Here is a 23,946-nt window from a genome sequence, read left to right as displayed (position 1 = left end):
TGACAAGTTATTGAGAGAATGATGACCTTTTGAATTTGAGTGACATTTGGCATGGTCAAATAGTATTTGTCTCTCCAGTATGAAAAAAGTAAGTAAAACTTCTTTTTAAAAAGCCTATGTTTTTCTCTTCTCAATTATGTTTCTTGCATCGTATGCACAAAGATCTTGCCCCAGAGATGTAGAATAGAAACTGGGTGAGTACAGCTCTAGGATGTACAACCCACCTATCACTCTGATTAGTCCACTTCATTTTGATGTGAACTTCTGCTTTCTCTGCAGTCTAAATGAGCAAGTAATTTAAATTCTTCTGTGGGTTTAATTACGCTGGCAACTGCAGTGAGGGAGTGCAAATGCCAGACTGCTTACCCTTGCTTCTTAGGCTATGCTGTCTGTTTTTTCCATTCTAACCTAGTTTGCTTACATGGTAGTTTCAACGCAGTTCAAGTTTTGGATGGGAGGAGCATCTGTGAGAATGAAATTTTGTACAAGTGTGATATGTGTGATTTTTTTTTTCCCCTTCATTGTGTGCCCAGTGTCTTTGGTCCCTGATGGTGGGGGACATTTTGTCCTGAAGGGAATAGGGCTTGTTAGGAGTATGAGGAGAGGAGAAGCTCTTTGATGAAGGGAGCCATGTGGCACCACGTGTTAATGGTGCTAGTCATAACAAAGTTTCTACAGTTTTAGTTGAAGACGAACTTACTTCTGGTTTTAGATACGTATTGTGCATTCTGCTGCTGTCTCCTCCACTTATGAGTGGGCTTTGTCGGTTACCATTCTGTCGGTTCTTGCATTCCTCGAGGACACTGGCTCTGACTGTGCATCAGTCTTTGCAAAACACATGGCGATGACTGAGTGGTTGAAGTCTGGAAATTAGGCAAGCAATGCAGTGACAAAAACTGGGTGTTCTTACACATGTGCATATGCCTATCTTTTGGCTTACCTTCTTTGGGATTTTTTCTGGGAAGGAAGAATATACAGTTACTTAGCTATGGTAGGATGCATCTCATGCAGGGATACAAACTCTCCCTAAGGGTTATATGGAAGATGCTGAAGCTTGTGTGAAATAGAAGCTGATGTTTCAGATGACTCTGCATAAGAAGTGGTGGATAAATTTGCGGGGGGAAATAAAGTAGTAAAAAAGAATGAAAATCTGCTGCTCGATGCATAATCAAGGTATGCCAGCATGATTTAGACCTAAAGTTTAATTCCAAGAATCTCATTTTCTTGAATCACAGTTACATGACAGACATTCTGCATTTAAGGACAAAAGAAATAATTACATTTAATGTCTTTAATTTACAGTTGCATCATTGCACAAACATGATTTTCTATTTTAATTCAACAGTGTAGATCTTTTGTCAATCATGTGGAACATAAGTAAATGAGTATAGCAGGAATTATACTATCGTTAGGTAATTATTTGGAAGGCTTTGTCATTAAAGGCGAATGCCTGAAATCTCTTTCATGTCTTAGGATTTCTTTCAGTAGAACCATATTAATCTGAACAGCTGCATAATTTATTTATTCTCTAATCATGATTTTGGTAAATATTACCATTGTTTGGGAAATAATTTTCTTCAAAACAGAGTATCTTTCTTTTTTAGCCTAATGACAGGATTGCCAAAATTTGCAGGTGGGGTCCTGAGTGATAACATCGGCCTATATGCTTTTTCTAGTTCCTTGAGGATGAACTATTCCCTAGAAAGTCAGATCTAGCAATCTTAGTGTGCACATCAAGTGGTGCTGATGGAAACAAAATAATAACAATTTACAGAACATGCTTTCATAAAGTGTAAAGTTTTAAAATCTGAAATTACTTTGCCAGACAGATGGCTGACAAAATGTCTTAGCTTTGGTGTCACCCTTATTCAAAGCCTATAGAATTCTTCCTGTTGGAGCTGAGTCCATAATGAAAAGCAACTTGCAGTGTACTAAAATAGACAAAAGTACTTAAAATTTACTACTATTTGAGAAGATGTGGGCTGTTTTTATCCACGATAATGAAGGTATATTAGTCTGTAATGGCACAGAGCTAGAAGCAAATAAGAGGTATTATAAGAGATTGCAAAAAGGTCTGAGTTGGCATTTTAAAATAGAAATAACTTTTTCACAAATGCATTTGAGAAACTGGGAATCATTAAGAAATGATGCAGCAGATAAAACTATTAATCACAAAGATAGTAAGTGCTTTCTTCAAATCCTATTTCTGTTTAGCAGAAATAAAGTCTGTGTGTGCTGCTGCATGATAAGAGTGTAATGGATGTAAGTAAAAAAAAGGAACAAATGAAAGGCTGCTTGGAAATTCTGCCTACAAATAAATCAACAAATCCAAACAGTTGTCACCAAGGGAACTAGGAAACTAATTTGCAGTTACAGTGACATTAACTAGAACCAGAAAAGTGTCTGAGGGCTGGAGAAGAGGATGAGCAGCTTTTAGGGGAGAACTCAAGTGCATCTTCTATTTAGTGGAATGTGTAATGGATTACATAATTTATGGAAATCAATAAATGTCTGGAAGGTAATAAAACAATAAGCAAAAGCACTTACAGGCTTCTGGCAAATTAATCTAGTAAAACTTCCTTTGTTTTGCTTTCCTGGATAGTTTGCCATTAAAGAGAACACAGCAGTGTCTGAAGTTCAAAATACTTCAGAGTGTAACAGTTTCCAATAGCAAAGTTGGATGGCTGAATATGTAACATGTTCCCTCTATTTTCACCTTCACTTAAATAAACTGATTAGACTAGTTAAATTTCTATTTGGGATACTCTGCCATTTGGAGACAAAGTAAAATACATCCCATGTGCATCCTGCTCAAAGAAAGAGTCTGTGTCAGGAGCAGCTGGTCTTTTACAGAGCTGTATCAGTCTGTTAAGAGATCATAATTACATTGCCTTTTTATATAGTGGATGTTCTACTTAGGGGAGGCCTGTGGAAAGATATAATCTGAGAACTTAATGTATTTGGTTTCTAGGCCATAGAATCATAGAATAGTTTGGCTTGGAAGGGATCTTAAAGACCACATAGTTCCTACCTTCTGGTTTACCTCTCCAGAAATGTTTATTTGTTTGCTGTTTCTTTCAAAGTATGTACAGGAAATGAGGATTTCAGTTACATCACACATTCATTCCAAATATATTAAGAATAATGGTAAATTTCTGTGCAATTTCCCTTTTTTTGGAAAGCAACAGCTTTAACAGGCTTATTAGGTATAATAAATGTGAGCAAAAGGATGTGGATTGTCAAAAGGGAACTTGGAGATGGGTGATATGTTGATGTTTGTTTTTCCTTAGTATGTTTTTTAGTGTTGTTTTTTTTTTTAACAGAAAGCCATTTAATTTTTTTTAGGAGAAAGAGAAGGAGAAAAACTGAAATTCACACTAATTCTCTGTTGAATAAAAATAGTGCAGTATTCCATAGTACAACAGAAATAAGTGATCCTTGGAGATCTGTACCTGGCTAGCTGCATTCTCTGCAGCTTTCTCTTAGTTATCTTAAACTCCTGTAGTTCTTCATTTAGGGAACCCGAAACTCCTTCAGCTTTGAAGCACTCAATAGATTTGGTAAATGAGTATTTTTCATTTTAAGCACTGCATGTGGTATACTTACTTTTTGAGGTTTGCTATCTTGCTGTTGTCTGTGCTGCCAATCATTTTGGGTTGTGTGGTTCTGCATGGTGCTGGTTTTGACTCTGTAGTGTTCTTAGAATTATTTAGCAAGCAATAATAGCTGTAGGTCACAGCTGAATATGCCTGCCGATTGGATTTAGTTTTCCCACAGCAAGACTTCATGGCCTGGTATGCTGAAATATGAGGTTGCAGACAGTTTGCTTGCTGAGGAGAAGAATAATGAACTTCAAAACACATTCTGTTGCTATTAGCTTTTCAAGTGGATTGAGCTATTCATTGGAAAAAGAGTGTGCTACAGCAATTAAGTTCATCCCTGTGCTCAGTAGGTTTGCCATTTTCAAAAATTAGATGGACGTCTGTTTTGCAAAGAGGCTAATGTTTTGTTGATGGTAGAAATTATTAACTAAGACTGGAGCTGGAAACATGCAAGGAATGGAGGCTTGGGGCACAGTATGAGGCTGTAAAGGAATTCTTTAACATTGGTATAAAGTCCCTTAAGACTGTTTCACACGCTGAACTGGTTAAAACACTCTTTGTGGCAAGCAGGGAAACAGAAACTCTTTGGCTTTAATACTGTGCTGCTTGTTTTATGTGTAGCTAGAATCTCACTGCTGAGACAATGGTGGTTAGTGAAAGAATTTACTCATTTTAGGAGTTTTATTAGCACTGCTTTTCAGCATTTAACATTTGCTGGATGCTTTGTCTCTGAAATGGCATCTTTGTTATTCATGTGATCTCAGGGAGCTTTTAAATCCACATGAATCTCTGGTTGCTCCTGGAGGAAAAGGTACATATTACTCAGACTATGTTGAGCTATTAGAGTAATATGGTGAAGCGTCTTTTGAAGATGAAAAGGAAAATACTCATCAGAGGACTTTATTTTAGCCTTTACATTACTGAAGGAATTTTCAGCTTAAGTATATTTTTCTGTTAGTTTTCCCAAAATGACACCATGAAAATGCAGCTTTGGGAGAGCAGTGTTTTTAAGGAAACACAATACAGAAATGTGATTGTCAATGCCAGAGGTATTGTTTTGGTACAGGAACTGAATTGTTGTTCTGTTCTTCATTACATTTTAATGTATACATTGACTGTCTTTCAGGAACTCCAGGAAAGAACTTAATGACATACGGTTCGAGTTTACTCCAGGCAGAGGTAAGGCTCCTGCAACTGAATTATTCTCTTAGTGCTTAAAATGGTATTTTGGAAATTGATTACTGCTTGTGGTTAATACAGCCTGCTTCTCTGAGTGTTTCCTACTGTGCAGAGCTTTATAGTGAACTCACTTGAGTAAGAATTGCAGATGTATGTAAATTCTAGTGGCAAGGTTGCATAATATATATATTAGAAAACAAGATTTGCAGTATACTTTTACCAATTTTGTGTTGTTTTCAAATGATCTGTGTGGTATATAAGGTCATGCATAGCAATATTTACAGCTTTCAAATTCCCATTTCAACATTTGGAAAACATCATAGGAAATGGAAATATAGTAGCCATAAATGTGCACATGTTGATGGTGGTAATGTTTGCTTCTTTCCCCTTTGTTATAAAAGAAAGTCTTTGAATGAGTATAAAGTGCACACCATTTTTTAAATGCTGTCCTCAACTGAAAGCTGAGCTGGATCTCTAGCTTTGGTATTATCACCAGAAAGCAATGCTGGTATCGAAACTTCAAACTCTACTGCATGCTTGTAGAACTGTATAGGCTTTCCAGTGCTAAGAGTTTTAAGAACTTCTGTCGTTACCTTTGTTGAAAGAAAACCAAGAATTACTGGGATAAAGTGCACAGGAGGATGATATGTTGAGTAAGAATGTATCATCCTTGTTAAATCCCAACCCTTTGAACTATGAACACATTTCATATTCCTCAGAAGTCAGTATTTATTATATTTAGAATAGCCTTCCAAGAGTTTTCACCTAAAAAATGAATCCAGATTGGAAGAGGTCTTTCTTTTCTGGTACATCACAATCTCTTTAATGTGCAGTAGTTCTGTTCATACATATTTTCTGGTTTGTCTACCTGCTTTTATCATTGATTTTGGCAATGAGTAATAATGAGAGAGACCTGTTACTTAACTGGGCACAGAGCATCTTGGTTTGTCAAAAGAGTTACTTGGGAAGCAGTTACATATGCCATTTGACCTTGACTGTTCCTAGTGATCAGCCACTGAGGCAGCCAGAAGGCTGCTGTTGGTCTCATCTCCAGAGCTCTCCAGAAGCTGCAGCTAGCTCAGCTTTGTTTTTCACCTGTGTGTGTTCCTTGAGGAAATGATGCAGCTTCATGTAACTGCCTCAAAGGATGTGCTCCATACAGATGTTTGGTGTGGGGGACGCATTACAGCTGAGATTTAGCTGGAATTTTGCTTGTTCCTGCTGATTCTGCCTCCTTCCCTTTAAGCCTTCTAAAGTCTTTATCCAGAAGCAAGTACTAGTCACAGGGACTTAGGAATTAACCCACTCAGGTACAGGAGTTAATAGAAAATCAGTTCAAAGCTTTGAATTTCCTGACTCATAATCCTTAAAAGCTATTTTAAACCTAAAGCTCAAAATAATGGCTGTTCAACTATTTTGCCCCACTGGTAACAAACAAGAAAGCCTATACATCATATGTCTGTCTAGATATGCAGAACAATGGAGGAGATAAAAGCAACAATGAAAATCACACTAAAGCATTGTTTATTTTCTTGGCTGTGAAGATACTGAACATGTAAAATGTGCAGAGTATATAGTTAGATAGTGAAGGAAATATGCTGGTGGCCAAGGGAGATCTGTAGGGGGTTTGCAGTGAATCAAATCATCACCTCATGCAATTTGCTGTGCAGAGGCTGATAAGATGATTATCTTTTTTCCTCCTTATTAAAGATAATTTTGAATTCAAGCTGCCTCCATGGGTGTTTTTGAACTAAAATATATTTTGTTAAATTGCATTAGATGACTGATGCTTTTTTGTTGTTTTCGTGGCTCTCATCCTTGTTCGTTGCACCTTTTGCACAGACACAGCAGATGGCGTTTCTCAGGAGCTGTTCTCTGCAGGCCTCGTTGATGGCCATGATGTAGTTATAGGTAAATTACATTTTTATTTGCTATTATGCTCTTGTGACGAGTTTGTGTTAAATGGATGTGAAAAAATGTTTTCTCTGATGCTGGTTTTCACATAATCCTTTTTTTGTCCTAATTTTGCTTTCTTGTATGCATAGTTCAGTCAACAAGACAATTTTGATACCTGTCCAAGGATTGCTTTTGGAAGTCAGAACTCTTCAATGGTTTGAGAGGGATGATGTAATATAGTTCTCCTGAAGGATTATTTGCAGTTCAGTGATTGATCATTTTTGTGATAACTTCATTTTTTTTTTGTTAAAAAATAAAGTATTTTTCAGTAGGATTTTACAAAGTGTGCTTTGGCAGCTCTGAAGTTAGTAAGCTATCTATTTGGGTTCATAGGAGTAGAAGCCTGACAGAGTTCAGGACCTATGGAAATTGCACCTAGAGATATTATTTCTGTGGTAAACAAAGTGGTAATCAGAAATGTTTTCTGGCTGCTGAGAGGAAAGATCTATTTCTCTAGTCTGTGCTTCAGTAATTTTTTAAGTTAGTTTTTTTGTTTTTACTTGAAATTCAGTGCCTCACAAAGATGATTAATTTGAAAGTGCTTATTTCCCTGCATCTCTTTACTTTCTTCTGATTGTCATTTAATATCAGTAATATTTTGAGATACACTTATTTTTGTAATATATAGTAAACTTTTAGAATTTTTTTTCTGTGTCTATTTGTTCTTATGGTTAAAACTGAGCAAAATAACTGAATTTTTAGTTAAATGTATCACATTTTTATTTATTCCAAAGTTCAGTGTACCCATAAACTTTATAAAGAGAAAATGCCTTTATAGATTCTTAACCGTTAAATTCAACTACATTAGACACACTAAATACTTTGTGTTTACTTTTAATATATTACCCAGAAAGAAAACACACAGATTTAATGAAAACCTGACTGCATTTTGAACAAACTTTTGTGCCCTCAACATTTGTGCATAACTCAGTATCTCTTTAGCAAGATCCACAAATGTATTACAGGTGGAGGAATATCTCTAAAATCCTCAGGGTTTAACTAAGAACTTAAATATTTCAACACATCTGGCTCATTTAGAGCTAATGCACTGAAGGGTGACTCATAATGAGTAGCCCGCAGGGAGTTCTGGCAGCTTGAGGTCCCGGCGCAGGTAATGAAGTTCCGCAACTGCTTCCAAGTCATTTCAGTGATTCCTGTTGTGTGTAAAAGGTGAGCTTGAGGAAGTGTATTGTGTGAAACTGGCACGTTCCATGAAGTTTCCCAGTGCGCTGAATTTTTGGTAAGGTGGAAACTTAGAGGTTCAAGGTGGAAAAAAAAATGTGTTAGGAGAAAAATCACTGCTGCTGTGGTTGTGGCAGAACTATAAATAGATGATGGAAGAAATTCTGCAAGTGTGCAAATTATTCTTCACACAGACATGTGTGTGTATTCATGTATGATAGTGAATGTGCTTGTCTTACAGCCATGATAATGTAAATAGTAATTTTTATTACTTTAAAGAGAAAAAAGAAGAAAGGTAAAATTGGCAATTGCCTTCAAAGAAAGTTCTTATTTTCAGCATGCAGTCCACTAGTTCCTACTTAATTGTGTAAATGAGGAATAAATCTGTATGGTTACTAGTGGGATTAGTTTGAGTTTTGCCTGATAGAGTAAGTGATAAACTCTTGGGCTTAGAGTGTGTTCTCTGCCTGTATAGATCTGAATCATAGTTCTGAAGTCTTTCCTTTCTAGTTAAGAAGACAAAAACCAAAACCCACCCGTGAATTTGAATCAGAAATTGCAAAAGCAGCAATGTAAGCAATGTTCCTGTTTTCAGTAGTAATTTAGTTGCTGTTACTTATTTCCTTGGCATTCACGTCTCTGCCCATAGTTAGTATGTCAAAATAAGGATTTATTGAGGCTCTGCAAAGTAGAGGTATTCTAGTTCAGAACCTAACTTCAGGACATCAGGGAGTCTTTTCCAAATATATTTTTCCATGTTTCAAGTTTCAGATAAAAGATACTGAAGTAGCCTGGCTGCTATTCCATCTTCTTAATAGTTTTGTCAGAACAGTATCTGTAATTCATAGCTGAACTTGGGACATGAGGACTTGTGAAGATCTGATGGGGGGAGGAGATTACCAAGTACTAACATATATAGCAGAATGTGACCCGCCTTGTTTCTGCACAGACCTGTGTTTCAAATCTCATCCATCATGATGAGATACTTGTTAGAGCTATCTTCAGCATCTTGATGACTATCAAACTGTTGTCAAAACCTATGTCTTTAAGCCAGCACTTGCTTTCTACATTGTCATAGGCAAACAATTTTTTTCAACCTTGAACTCTTAACTCATTCTTTTGCATAGACAATTTATGAACACAATTTACTGTAATATCTCAAGCTCATTAAATATCCCTACTAGCACTGTTGGGCAGCAGGTCTAAATTTTTATTTTAAATGTTCATTTGAGACTAGACTGAGGTTTAGAATGCTCAGGATCATCAGAATGAAGGGGAAATTATGAAATCTATATGTACTCATCCCTCATCTTCCTGGCTAATGCACCCCATTAGACACATATAGAGTCAAGGTCTGAAATAGGATAAGCATTTAAGAATCCAAATATATTCTACTTACCTTTTTATAAACACTATTTATAAACCTTGTTTTGAACATGCAGTGGTTTGCCTAAGTGTTCTTCACACCCTCTGGAGGAAAAATTAATTTGAAATACTAATCACCTATTTTTTGGTAAGTTTCTGGGAAAAAGTATAATTTGCCAGTTATACTAATATTTTAATTTATCAATAAAACCAGTTATCACAATTTCAGTCTTATTCCTTTTTTTGTTCCTCTTCTCACAGACTGTAGAATGTAAAACACTACCTTGAGATCAAATACCCTTACTATGTAATTGAGAATTTGGTAGTTTAATAACGTGTTATTGGAACTGAAGTAGGTAGATTTCTAGCACTAACTTATTTGACTTTCCATTTTGATATGGTGCTCCTGTTCATAAAAATATGTTGCTTCTCTTGGGTGGGAATTTTTCCATCAGCTACCTTAAGAAAAGTTCAATCTTGTGTATTATTTTATCAGTTCTCAGTTTTCCCATTTTTGCTCAGACCCCTGGTTATTAATACCCTATGTTAGTGAATCTTAATGTGAAGACATTTGAGATCCACTATTATTCCATAAACTTCTGTTTTTTCAGCTTCAGCAAGGGTATTATTTACAGTCTTTGTCAGTAGAAGTTAATCAGGAATATATGACCCTGATGTCTCTTCCATGCCTTTGAATAACCCAGTGGAACTGGTTAGTTGTTGAAGCTTTGGTCCCAACCACCCCTCCTTGTTTTTTGCGGGGGGTTGCCTTTTAGAATAAGATAGCCTGTTGCCAAAATGTTAGTTAATGTCCTTGATGTCTAAAAAGACATGAATTAGTCTAAAGCTTGGTTGTCTGTATAGAAAAATGAATTAATAACCTAGTGAAATCAGCACAGATTTGGTACTCATTAGGGGTAGCACAGTTTGCCCCTATGAGTATTCTGTGTGTAATTTGATGCATTGTTTGCCACCTTTCTTTACTATTGGTATGTATTGGGCTCTTCTTTGGGAGATGAGGATGGTTTGACTTGGTACTGTTCTTCCTCATGCCTGGTACTTTACACAGTCATGAAACTGCATATATTGCTGGTTTTACCATGTTTATAGTTTTAGGACTCAGAACTCCTACGAACCACAGGACTCAAGTAGGTTTAAATATGGTTTTAAGCACTGTGAAATTGTATTCCTGTTCACTAGGAGACCATTTTCAGTCTCTCAATGTTCCTTTCAAGATACAACTGCTTTGGCCTTCTATTGTCTTGTAGCTGCCTTGTTTAAGCTGTGTTTTCTGATTGTGAGGCTGCAAATCAAGCTGCTGGATACTATTATAGCATCAAATGTTGAAATGGAGATCATTTCCACTGTCTTTATTTATATCTACTGATTCAGCAATGCACTTTGAGAATTTAGACAAATTTGTGAGCCTTAATCTCCCTTTGATAAATTCCTAATGACAGCCTCTTCATAAATAATACATTTCTAAACGTTTTTAATGTTTCTGCCATATCAGTGTCCTGTAGCTTCCTCAGAAGTCAGGCTTGCTGTTGATCTTTCTATTTTCTTTTATAGCTTTCTTATAAGAATCATGTCTAGGTCCTTGCAGTTGTCTAACAATAAACACTTGTTACTTAGTTGCCACAGATTTCCAAGTGCTTTAATATTTCCCTTGCTACTGTTCCCAAGGAGCATAAACAAAAGGGATTTTGTGACTAGTATTCTGAATGGGTGAACTAATGGAATCCCACTACACTTAAATGACCTTTGTGGTCTCTCTTTGAAAAGCCCTTCAGTGTTTCAGGCAGACAGTTTATGAACCATTAGATGATAACAAGACAGACAGAGATCTGGAGGAATTGTTACCAAATGCTCTAAAGGCATAGTATACTATATTATATTTAATCGAGTGCTAGCTATGTTTTAAAACTTAGTTTTGATTTTGTTCTGAACTTGCAAATGTGTGAAAACCACGGTGTAATATGAAATATAAATGAATGTACAGATTACAATGAACCTCTTGCAGTATGTGAAACTGCCTCAAGAGCGTGCCTAATAAATGCAGCTCTTCGGAGAAAAACCCTTACGGTAGCTGAATTTTCAGGAGAGATAATTCCACTGAAATGTATTCCCTGCCACTCAGGCATCCTTCTTCCTGAGACCCATACAGGAGAACACTGCATTAATCCTCAAGCCAGCAGACTCCCAAGGCAGTTAATTATGGTGAGCTTGGTGTATCAGATGAAAATGGTAAAATAACTGCCTACAGTTGGGAAAGAGGTAATATTTGAAACAATCAACAGGAAAGCCAATAAATCTATGGAGCTTTGAGCCTAGGTCTCTAACAGCCATACTGTTGATGAAGAGGGAGCACCTGAAGGTGGCTATTTTTTATAGACTGAGTTTTGGACTACATAAAAATATTTCACTTTTAACTTATTAAAATATTTTTCATTTTCTCAAAGCTTATAATTTTTCTCTTTTTTTGGTGACAGTTATTTTGTGGCTGAAAAATGTTTTCTTTTCCTCGTATGTGAATTTCAGGATTACAATATGCAATAGCTTTGCAAACTGTTGAACCTAAGCATACTTTCAGAGGTTGCCCATCCATTCTTTGCAAAATGGGAAAGGAGATGAATCATTATTTTTTGAGAGCACCCCAGAAATATCATCTCAAGCTTTAGATTCTGCTTATGTCTGTGTTTATGCCAGATGGCTGTGGCTCAGTTGGCTGGGTGGGTATTGTACTGGAAATAGTTTAACTGTACTTCATATAGCTTTATTTACTGTCTCATTAATTTTAGCTCTTCCAGAAGTTTTCCCTCTTCAGAGCCATTAGGGTTAGATTTCATGCCATGTTAAGAATTTTAAGTAACCAGAGAGAGCCATGTCACATTAAAGGGGCAAAACAGCTATTTGAAACTGCCTGAAGGATGGTTATTCTCTTATATTTATTTGTGATCTTGAAGGTGGCCTTTTTTGTTCTATTACCTCAGCTTGTATTGATCACTTAATTAAAAATTATAATTTATGTGGTTGGCCAAAATTGTCATATAGCAAAGAGTGATTTGTATTATATACATGCTAGACATTCTATTTATGTGTGGGTTTTTTTATTTATTACATCTGCAATTAGCAGCCTGTGTTGAGTATATTTATATGCTGGGTTTGACCTTTTATCCTCCTTGATGTTCCGCAAATGCAAATATTTTGTCAGAGTGGCACAACTATTTGTCACTGAGAAAAACCTGCAAAAGAACCTGGAATGATTTGTGGTATGTAGGTTGATTAGTTGTCCTTCAGAAGCCTTCTGAAGAAAGCGGAACAGCACCTCATTTATTGTTGTAAACAACGAAAAGCCTCTTGTGATAACTGCTGCTAATGTTTGAAGAGGGCTTTTGCTCCAAGGCATGAAGTATACTCTATTTACCTGAGGTTACTGCTGGCAAAGATTTTTCCATCATCACTTAATTTTTTTCTGCAGTTATCTTGTTGATGTTTCTTCTTCTGACTTTTATAGGAGCATGACCATAACATATTGAGAAAAGACTCTGCAAAATAAAGTTGAGTATAGTATATCGAGGTCTTGTAGAAACAGTGAATTCCCAACAGGATTTTAATTATCAATTAGTGCTGCCTGCAGGCAAACTAATCTATGAATTTCACAAGTACAACATCCAAGGCATGACTCTAGAGTACTTCAAAGAAAAATGGCTCTGTCAATGGGAACTGCAATATACTTAACTTAGAGATAAGGTAAAAGTAGACTCAGAGACATGTATTTTACAAAGCACTCCACTTTTCCAAATAATTTAAGTATCAGTGGAGAGAACAATTTCTGGCTCTCAAGAAAGGCCTAAAATGAAACTCCTTTTCACTTTAGGGAGAGCAGTCCTGTATTAAATTGACTTTCTTCACCAACTTGCAATACAAGAATTGTTGGGAGTGCAGGGCAGGGAGAGGTGGTGAGAATGGGATGGTTATTTTCTTAGTGTTTGCAGATGTAATGGGGTTCATCTGCACTTAGAAACTTTAGTCTCATTTGTTGTATTTAAGCCAAATTAGAACTTCGTATGTGAACTGTACGAGGAGGGTTAGTGAGTCTCAACCTAGTGAATCATTTTCCTTGATGAAAAGAGCTGGGAGAGATTTTCATCAGTAAAACCTAATAGCAGTTCCACTTAAAAATAATTATTTTTCTTACTTGCCTGACGTGACGGGTAATTGTGAATGGGGCTGAACAGTAGCAGCAACTGCTTTTGAGAACCTTGCTTACTGCCATGAGCATATGCCTGTCATGAATTTTAGGTGTCTTTTAGGGGACTTTGCATACTTAGTGGTCCAAACTGTGTATGTTTAGTAATAGTCCTAAACTTTTAGAAGTATATTCATAGGAGGGGTAATTGAGTTATAGTTAATGCAACTGATAGTTCAATGTAATTGCATGTAAAGTAGGATGAGTATTTAACTGTAGAGTATGTTGTATTTATAATTTTGAGCATGTCTTTACTGCAGTTAGGGTGGGATCCCCAGACCTTCTGGAGAAATAATTGGAAGGCACTGCAGGCTGGCATTCAGGAAAGATTTTCACCTCCTTGGGTGGCTTCTACTGACTGTGCTTCAGGCTCTGTTTCCAAAGGGAGTTAACTGAACTAGAGATGCCATGGACACCTGCAGTTCGTGGGTTAGTGCTGTTTTTCTTAGCTGACTAGATCAGGCTCTAAAAGATTCCAGTTACCAGTTGAGCCCAGATCTTCAACGTTTTAGGTGCAGAGAGGCACATCCAGTGCCACACATTAGTGAGGTCCTACTGAGTCCTTACTGAGAACCTTCGGCTTGCACTAAGGTGAGAAAAGGAATGATTGTCTCATCCCTAAAGAAAACGGACCATATTTTAAATAGTTTCCTGACATACAGAGTTAGGTATCCAGACAGCTGCCTCTAATTGTTGCCCTTGTGGTCTAAAAAAGGACAAGAACCAGCAAAATAAAAGCAAATAATTAGAAAAATGAAGAAGATACCAACAGGCTGTTATGGTTTTGCTAGGTAATTATGTGAAAATATTTAACTCTTAGCTGATGATAATTACATGTGCTTTCAGATATTGTAGAAAGAGTAGGCTTTGGGGAGGATTCACATTCACAGTGGCTTGATTGACTGTGATAAATGACATTATTTTGGCAAAATTATTTATAGTACCATTCTGTAAAGACTAGAAAATGTAAAACCAAGTACGAAAGTCACAGGTGAAATGCTAGTTTTACTTGAAAATGCTGAAAATGTATGACTAAAATTGAAAGATCTCACTGTAGGAAACTGCAGAGGTGACTTTTTAATGTAAACTTGTATTCTCAATTATGGTCTCCTTGTAGGTCTACTTTCTCACTTTCAAGCATACCCTGAAAACATCTGGCATTACTCCCTTAAATCCTCCAAATTTTCTGTTTGATTATACATGTTAAACTCGAGTTATGGTCCATCAGAAAAACAAAAATAAAGCATATTTCGTATGTAAATTTTTTGACTTGGATTCATATTAAAATAAAGACGAGTAAATAAAACTGTCCCTGTAGCCTTTTACTGAGCACTCTTCTCAGAATATCAGTTTTCTTGAAAAATGATAACCATCTAAAATACCAGTCCTTTCTGTTGTTACAGTGTTGAAGTAACAACAAAGTAATTAGAATTAACTATTTACACATATTGCAGGTTTATCTTTTACTATTTTTGGTTGGAAATTTTTAATCTCTTCCCTGGTAAAGAATGAGCAGGAAGGGTTAGGGTTTTCCAAGTCTTTGATACCATTTGTGAAATTTTTGGTGCTGCTTTCCACTGTATTATAGTTCATTGAAACACTTGCTGATTATGGGATGCTGTTTGCAAGCACAGTAATGATAACTGTGCCAGTAACTGTGCCCAAGGGCAGCTGGAAGTTTTTGCACTCTGGGGAAATTGTCCAGCATGCTGAGTTGCCTTAGTTGTTCTACAACTGTTCAGTGTAAAAGGAAAGGCAGCCCCTTCTGAAGACACTCAAAGCTCACATTTTTGTAACATTTTATTTAGCTGAAGTTAGAAATCTCTCGATTTAGGACCCAACTCCTATCTGTTTTTGTAGCACTTCATTTCAGTGAAACCAGCCAACACTAGCTAGAGAATTTGTTCTTTTCTTTCTTTCTTTCTTTCTTTCTTTCTTTCTTTCTTTCTTTCTTTCTTTCTTTCTTTCTTTCTTTCTTTCTTTCTTTCTTTCTTTCTTTCTTTCTTTCTTTCTTTCTTTCTTTCTTTCTTTCTTTCTTTCTTTCTTTCTTTCTTTCTTTCTTTCTTTCTTTCTTTCTTTCTTTCTTTCTTTCTTTCTTTCTTTCTTTCTTTCTTTCTTTCTTTCTTTCTTTCTTTCTTTCTTTCTTTCTTTCTTTCTTTCTTTCTTTCTTTCTTTCTTTCTTTCTTTCTTTCTTTCTTTCTTTCTTTCTTTCTTTCTTTCTTTCTTTCTTTCTTTCTTTCTTTCTTTCTTTCTTTCTTTCTTTCTTTCTTTCTTTCTTTCTTTCTTTCTTTCTTTCTTTCTTTTTCTCTCCCTCCCTCCCTTTCTTCCTCCCTCCCTTTCTTCCTCCCTCCCTCCCTTCCTCCCTCCCTCCCTTCCTCCCTCCCTCCCTTCCTCCCTCCCTCCCTCCCTCCCTTCCTCCCTCCCTCCCTTTCTTAAAGACATGTTTTACAGAGGTTTGGATAACCTGGCTCCAGGAGCTGTGAGGCTGAATGCTCTTTTTTTACCTACATATGAGGTTCTAGGTATTAATTGTAATGGAAACATTGTCCATGTTTGCATGTATTTTATCTGGTAGAAGGCACTGCAGTAAAATTGACTTACAGATTGTGGAAGTGAATTGTGTGATGAAAATAAAAACTACTTGTAATGACTAGAATAAAGAAGATTATGAATAATGAAGCTTAAAAATGGAAAGCTTTTCTATTATAGTGAGTATAGTTGAGTTCATCTAACTGTGAAGAGTAATTTTTTTTCTTTCCAAAAACTGTTCTCTACGAAATCTACCTTATGCTTGCTTTTAAATCCTGTTTTTAGTTTCAAAAACACTTTCATTTCTGACTAAATTTATTACAGGTATATAAACAATCCTTGGTGCCATTTTAATTGTATAAAGAAAATGAGAGTCCCCTGCCCCCCCAAGTGATTTCCATTTAACAGTTGTAGATTGGCCTCATTGTTTACTTCTCGAAAGTCTCTTGCTAAATGCTGTACTTCCCCTGTGAGGCCAATTTCTGTTATTACACAGTGAATGGTGTTTGATCAGGCACCGTAGCAGTGAAAATGCTGCCATCACAATGTTACATTCTACTTCCACTGATGGAAGTAGAAACCTGAGTTTGTAGCAGTAGGACATTGAATATGCAAATTTTGCTGTGTCTCTTCCACCATATGAAGTATGTGGGAAGGGTTATTTATGGAGAGCATCTAGTTTCTTGCTTCTCCGCTTTATGGTACTTACCCATTCAGTGTACTAAGAAATGTCTGCTACTTAACACCTGTTTATTTCCTCCTTAGAACCTTGTTTCAACAGCTCTGCCAAGTGTGAAGTCTTTATCTCATGCTCATGTCCTGTTGATGGCATCTTCTGCTCATAAGTCAGTCTTGAACAAAGGCCCTTAATGATTCAGTCTGAGTTCAGCAGCTATGACTGTGCAAAGCTAGGGAGCAAGTTTAGTAAACATACGGAGCTGAAAACAGCCAATTTTTTTTGTTAAGGTAAATAGTAAGTTTAGTGGCAATATTGTTAAAAAATACCACTTAACGTGTAACTCAAGTGTTTTGATAGAAAAAGTCTGTATTATTTTTCTGCCTGCTCCATTTTCCTCCCTGCTAAATTATTTCCTCCCTGCTACTTCTGTTTCATCATACAGCTTCCTTTTCTGGCCACTCGGGCTCTGTTCATCTAGTTAAACTGTTTATTGCTGTTGCTTCACAAATCTTGATTATGTTTGCTAAGGGAGTAGTTTAAAGATCAGCTCTTTTTGTATCCCTCCTGTATTTTTCTCTTTTCTTTTTCGTGCTACTGAGCTGTAACACACAACCAGGAGTCTGCTGTGTGGGTGCTAATGTCAGCCCAGAAAAGGGACAGAAGCACATACATAGTTAAGAGGGGACAGTGAGCTCAGCCTTCTGCTAGAAACTTGTGCCGAGGTGGCCCTGGCAATAGCAGAAACATGATCTAAATCATGCCAGCCATCAATTTAGCCTTTGCTATGTGATTCTCGTGCTTTCCTTGCAGTTGTATTTGTGTGCTTGTTAATTTTTATATGGAATATACTAAACTGAAAATAGTTATTTTTTTCCTGTCATTTGGTTTTCAGGCACATTTTTCCCCTGAATCAGTTCTCATAATCACAAATTATCAGTGACTGACAAGAAAAGAGGCAGGATTTTTGGCAGCCCAACTGCCCTCTGACTTTGAGACAACAGGTCGAGAGTGATTAAATGATTCAAGTGGTAATTTACAGACACGTATGTGTGTAGTATTAAGTAAAAGATTCAACATAAGGCTTGATGTCACGTTGAATGCAATTTTCTATAAAGCATATTTTTTCATACTTAATTTTACAGTTGCTGCTAACTTACAGAAGATAGTAGATGATCCAAAGGCCTTGAAAACATTGACATTTAAGTTGGTAAGTAAAAGCATGAAGGGAATAAACAAACTAATTATCACAATATTCACACAGAGTTGTTTCTATCTCATTTATAGCTATTTTGTGGAATAAAATGATGACTGAAATTGCCATATATGAGAGAAAAAGCTTCAACCCTGTTTTGCCAGGCCAGGTCTGTAACTGTGCATGGGGAAGGAGATTTCAGTCACATGAATTTTGAGGAAGTCTGAGGTTTAGGTGAGAAACTGCAGGAAGAAATCCTGTGGGAAGAATTTCAGAAACAAGCAAAGCAGAGAAAACTGTAGTTCCTGGGTTAACACTCCTTTAGCCTCATTCCCTTAGCTCTACCTGGCTGAAGTGTCCTCTGGAACATTCTGTTCCAATCCCACTTTTGCTAACACCTGGCACCATTTTTCTTGCAAGCAGACCACCCTCTTCACTGCTTGCTTCTCCTTAGTTGTTCTTTCCAACCTTTTTTCAGCTGACCATCCACACCTGCAAGTTAATCTTGCTCTCTGTTTCAATACTGTTTCTCCTTCCCCACCTCTTTAGACAGTCTTCTGTATGTACATCATCACATGCTGGGTTTGGGCCTGGGACTTTTTTCTGTGCTGCATTTTGTGCCCTGGACCATGGGTCCTAATTTTGGTCAATTTTGATGGTGTCATGATAGATCTAATTTAATACTAATAAATTTACATTGCAGAAACTTAAGTCAGAAGTTATGTGCTCTGTTTGTTTTTACTTCTTGCTGAAATTAAGTTGAAAAATTTATACACCTGAAGCTATCGAATTATTAGCTATGGAAATACCAACTTTTTATCCATTAGCTTTCAGCACCTTTTGCTTAGAATGACTCAGTCACATATGAAAGACTAGAATGAATGTCTGTTAGATAAGTTTTGTTTATAAAAGCAGCTGCTTCTGATGGGGTGTAGAGAGCCATTTTTAGATCTAGTTGATGATAATATATTAATCAGGATTGTTGTTCCCATGTCATTCCTTAAATACAGATTTGAGTAGTTGTAGCTGACTCATTTGGACTCTTTTTTTGATTCTGCAGTCCAGTAAAGTCTCCAAAATTTGCACATTTCTTGTGAGAAGGGGTGGAGGGGAGTGATGGGGGGAGGATTAATACATGTAACTGAAATTATTTTGTTTCTGTCACCTTTGCTATAAATACAGTGTAAAAGCTAATGCTTCCCTTTTTGCGGCTGATCAGTGCTCTTGTTGTCTAAACATCTGAATTGGCTTTATTGTGTAGTCAATGGCTTCTCAGTAAGAGCATTTAGATACATAGATAATCCAGAGGCTCTGCAGAAGTCTGAGTTTCTTGTTCAAAGACTTAAAAGAGAGGCTTGAAATTCCAAAATGTAATAACTCATAGTATCCAGATTATGTATGTTGAAAACAAATCCACTTGAAAATTTAGGTTGGGGTATTTCTATGATTCACTTGGATTTATTGGTGGGGTGCAGTCAACATCACATGGTATTTCAGATTCCAGTGAGTAAATGCTGCTTATTTACCCACCGGAATCATCCTACTCCTTACCATAATCATCATTAATAGACAATTCAAACTCAGTGTCTTTGTCCCTTCTCGAGGTAACTTTGATTGGCTAAGTAGCAATTCCTGAAAATATTTTTTAGCCTAAGTTGCTTCCTGATACTTTTGACACAGGTTTCCTGCATTAGTCCCCTACTTCACAGGGGAAAAAAACCATAACCACAAGAAATATACTAATTTATTTTTATCCTTGGATTAATTAAACATATGTTACATTTCTGCCTGTTACTGTATTGTGAAGTTGCTAAATTAATTGTGACCCAGGCGAATTCTGTTACGTTTGTATCCCCTACTGTGTCTTTGTTACTTCTTAGCAAGATCTCACTGAATTTGAGAGCGCTTGTATAGAACTGATTAAAACACATTTTGTTGATAAATGTTTAATGAACAATGGAGGTCTAAATGTAGCTAATCCTATATCCATTCAGAGAATTCTACTGAAAAGTACTCCTTCGTCTAGGATTAGTTACTGCTGTTTTACAAAGAATCTGGTTAGTGTATCCCTGCTTGCAGATTGCTTTTGCTGGTATTTTGCTGGTATATAGTATTTCTATTCAAACAGCAAGCATTTCGTCTTTGGGGGAAAAAAACCCAACTAATGTCTTAAGTGTTTTTGTCTGTAATTATTACCAAAATGGTAAATTTTTTTAAAGTGAGATGCCTGGATGGCAGAGGTTGGAGTCTCCCTCTTGAAACAGTGTATCTTTGATCTTAAAATGATGTCATTATGCAGAACATATATAGTATGGACTCTCCCTTAGTTGTCTTGGCCAACACAGAATAAAGATTTCCCTGCAGGATCCAGCTGTCCACACTTTGGAAAGGAGGTTGATTTAATACACAAGTAATCTTGGCAACACTCAAGGAAACACAAAATTAATGCACAGCATAATTTGCATTTGATGTAAGGATTTTTCTTATGAAAAAGGGTGGGGAAAAACTCATTAATGAAAGAGTACATTCAGTCACTACTGAATACTTTTATGTAGCAGTTTGTGTATAGTAGTTGTACTTATACTAAGCACAAAATCTAAGCTAATAGATTCCAGGTGCATTAAATAGATATAAAATGGTATTTATTGATAAGAAAGGCATTTAAAAGCCTGTACGCATCTAGATATGTTACTTAGCATGCCTTTGAGGAGATTGATAGCTGGCTAGAGTGTGGAATGATGTTAGTAGTATTAGCTCTTTTTAGCAGTGTAAGCAAAATTCAAACTCCATTTATTTAGTAAATTCCCAATCGAAAGACCATTCAGATATCATAATAGTAACCAACAGTGTTGATCTCAGATCTGTAACTTGCTGCTTCAGTGGAGTAGAAGCTGTGAAATACTGAAGAAAGAACTTCTGTTCTCTGTGTCTGGTCTAAGTAAATTTGAAGGAGTGGCCTGATGTAATGCCTCCCACAAGTATCAACATAGTTTATTTTTGGTCATGAACACTGAATAGATTATGTCACTTGGGGCACCTTGTATGGACAGTCTGAGGGCTTTATCTTGTAGTGCATGTATATAAACCAGTTCTGTTAAAGGGTTCAGCTTCTACTAATGCACAAAAGGATCAAAAGTATTTTTATAGGGTGAACCAGTTGTTCTGTTGGGGATTTTTTTTTTGTGATATGCAAAAAAGTCTGAAAGCACCTGTCATAAGTAAGGTAGAATTACACATTTTTAATGCAATTGTATTATTATTTTGGTTTATCTACTACACAGATAAAAATGCATAAAAAACTTTATTTAAAATGTAGTCACTTTTGTCCTACAGAAAAAAGTTTGTATTTAAAAATCAAAATATAAAAATATTTTGCCGCCAGCATAGTATATTTTAAAGCAGACCTAAAGTAACGGTTCAGTCCTGTGCAAGGTGGGGTTATATTTTTACTATTATATATAGATAAATGAACTGATCACTTGTGCCAGGTTGTATTGTGTCAAGCTTTACTGAAGCATCTCAACGATACAATTTTAAGTACTAGATTTTACTGTCAGAAGGGAGCTGTCCTTTTCTAATTACTTGTATTTACTCTTTGTAGACTGCTTCAATTTCTTGTTTAAATATTCAGCTGGTTGATATTCCAAACCAACTTGCTGGCTGGACTCATGAGACATTTGCTGTGTGCAGCACAGTGGTAAAAAGTGGATTCTATGTATGTATACTAATTGCTCTTCATAAGTGAAAACAGCATACTCATATGAAAAAGAAAATTTGACTCCAGTCTGGAAAGTTTGGTTTAAAGAATTCTGGTATTTCAGTGTTTATTTTCCAATATTTCTTTTCCATAATTTTTAATATTGATTACAAGCATTTGCTAAAATTAAGGATGCAATTGGCTGATGCTGACAGAGGGCACATCAAGCAGTTTGAAAACTTTCCTTCAACTAAGCTGTTTGCTGACTAAGTGATATGGGGAAAATGAATATCCTGGCTGTCAAATCCTCTGTTGTGGTGTGAGATAATAAACATTTCTGTTTGTACTTGCAGGCCTCTGGCTGTGATGGCACTGAGATTCCCGATGAAGTGAAACTGATTGGTTTTGCTCAGTTAAGTGTCAGCTGATGTCTGTTCCGTGACCTCAAGCCGAATTGTGGGATGCTGAAGAGGCCAGCTTAGATGCAAAGGAAAATTAATGCACTGCACACTGAGTTCTGCTTCATTATCTAGCAATTCACAAAGTCAGAACAAGCAAGGCCCACAGCTACACCGCTGCTGTTAACATTCAAAATGCTCCTAAATGTTTCTTATCAGTTGATTTGGATTCCCCCTAAGTGAAAAGCTTGTGGAAATACACTCAGGTGGCTATATTTATTGGTTACAAAAGGAATTTTCTATCAAGCTTACTTCTTTCATAAACCTTGAGTGATACTATTTTACCTGTACTTGTGGTTGATAATACTGCCTCTGTTCTGTTATATTTAGAAATTAACATACATATAAAAGTTTAGAATTATTAGCCAAACTTGAATTCTAGTTTTAAAAATTACTGTGAATTTTATTTTTCATATATTTATGCATTACACATACTAGTAATAAGAAAATTATTTGACTTGATTATGTACTGTTTGCAGTTAATCTCCCACTATTTAAAAAAGTTTCAAGTATGTCTTTGAAGTATCTGGTAACTTCTAGGTTTTTTTTGAAATTAACTGATTCAGCATTAGCAAGCTTTTGTTGGTTGTGTGTCAAAAAGCCAGTCCACAAACTGATTGTCAAGGGAGTGGGAGGTGCCTTGCAGATATTAATGTTTTAAGAATGTGCCTGAGGCTGCTTATATAAATAATCTCCATTTTCTAGAAGTACCATAGGTGTGGTACAATATATATAAATATATATAGTTATCTGAGCAAGGAGGGGATATACAGTAGCAAAGGTGTTAGAGTATTTTGACTATGCTTTACTGGCGAGTCTATGAGCTAGAGCTACTTTGAACTGTTGTGATGGTAGAATTTGTACTGTGTCCATCTCTGATCTGACTTACCCTTAATGATAGAAACTGGTTTCATACAGGTGATAAAAACTTGAAGAACGAAACTGAAGCTTTATTTGAAGTTCTGTAAAATACCAACGTGGAGTTAAAATAATAGGGCTTTGTGCAATGATCAAGTAAAACTCTGTTACAAAGAAAACTCTTCCGACCCAAGTAGTCCTCTGCTTAACCTGTGACATAGATGTTATGGAGCTAGTGAACCTTGGAAAGACTTCCAAATTTGGAGATGTGTTTCTCAGAGGTTACAATTTAAACTACTTCCTAGCTAATCCTGGATAAGCGGCAGCTCTGTAATGTACTGAAAATGACAAATATATATTATTAAGAGAAGTTATTTATAATGCCTTGTCATAATCGTTGAGGTATTCTAGAGCCATTTGCATATGACTCAATGTAATCCCATCCCATCCTACTGTTTACATGATGATTACTCCAAGATGACTGCAAAGGTTAAAAAAATAAAAATAAAGGTGTATTGCACAAACTGATTGGTGTTGGGAGTTTCCCTGCTGCGTGTGCAGCTCAGGCACAGTGGTGCTGCCGGACATTGCCACAATGGCAGCACCTGGGGAGGAGGAGGGAAGGAATTGCTGCTGGCACTCCTGGAGCAGAGGGTTGCTCTGGCTGCTTGCTCTCCACTGCTCTGCAGAACCCATTTTTAAGACTCCCAAGGTGTTTGTGATTCAAGAAGTAATTTGTGTGTCTGAACTGTGTGAGAAGAGAGCAGGGTGGGGCAGGTGGCCCAACTGAGCTTCATTGGGGTTCATTGGGGTGATTGGTGCCCTCAGAGCCCTTGGCTGGTGAGCCCCAGGCCAGGGGAGGATTTTGGCAATCCTGGAGCAGGTGAACAACAGTGGTAAGAGCCTTTTCCTGGGCACCTGGGCACTGTGGCCGGCCTTGCCCTGAGGTGTCTGTGCAGGAGCAGCCATGTGGGCATGGTGTTGCCTCTGGGGAGCT

The 23,946-nt window shown here is 36.7% G+C and overlaps 1 protein-coding gene across 4 annotated transcripts in view; it reads left to right on the top strand.

The window, feature by feature from the left end:
* Window positions 1-23,471, top strand: part of STK39 (serine/threonine kinase 39) — an 83,486-nt gene extending 60,015 nt beyond the window's left edge. For all 4 annotated transcript variants that reach the window (XM_071562342.1, XM_071562340.1, XM_071562339.1 and 1 more), the window contains 4 exons: window positions 4,729-4,781; window positions 6,624-6,692; window positions 17,887-17,951; window positions 21,987-23,471. In XM_071562342.1, coding sequence (XP_071418443.1) covers window positions 4,729-4,781; window positions 6,624-6,692; window positions 17,887-17,951; window positions 21,987-22,061 — 262 coding nt within the window. In that variant the 3' untranslated portion in view covers window positions 22,062-23,471. The remainder of the gene's footprint in view (window positions 1-4,728; window positions 4,782-6,623; window positions 6,693-17,886; window positions 17,952-21,986) is intronic.
* The last annotated feature ends 475 nt before the right edge of the window (window positions 23,472-23,946 follow it).

Source organism: Pithys albifrons, chromosome 8 (genome assembly GCF_047495875.1).
Source record: "Pithys albifrons albifrons isolate INPA30051 chromosome 8, PitAlb_v1, whole genome shotgun sequence".
Taxonomy (NCBI): Eukaryota; Metazoa; Chordata; class Aves; order Passeriformes; family Thamnophilidae; genus Pithys; species Pithys albifrons.
The sequence above is the reverse complement of the archived record's forward strand: the minus strand, read 5'-3'. Positions and strand labels throughout refer to the sequence as shown.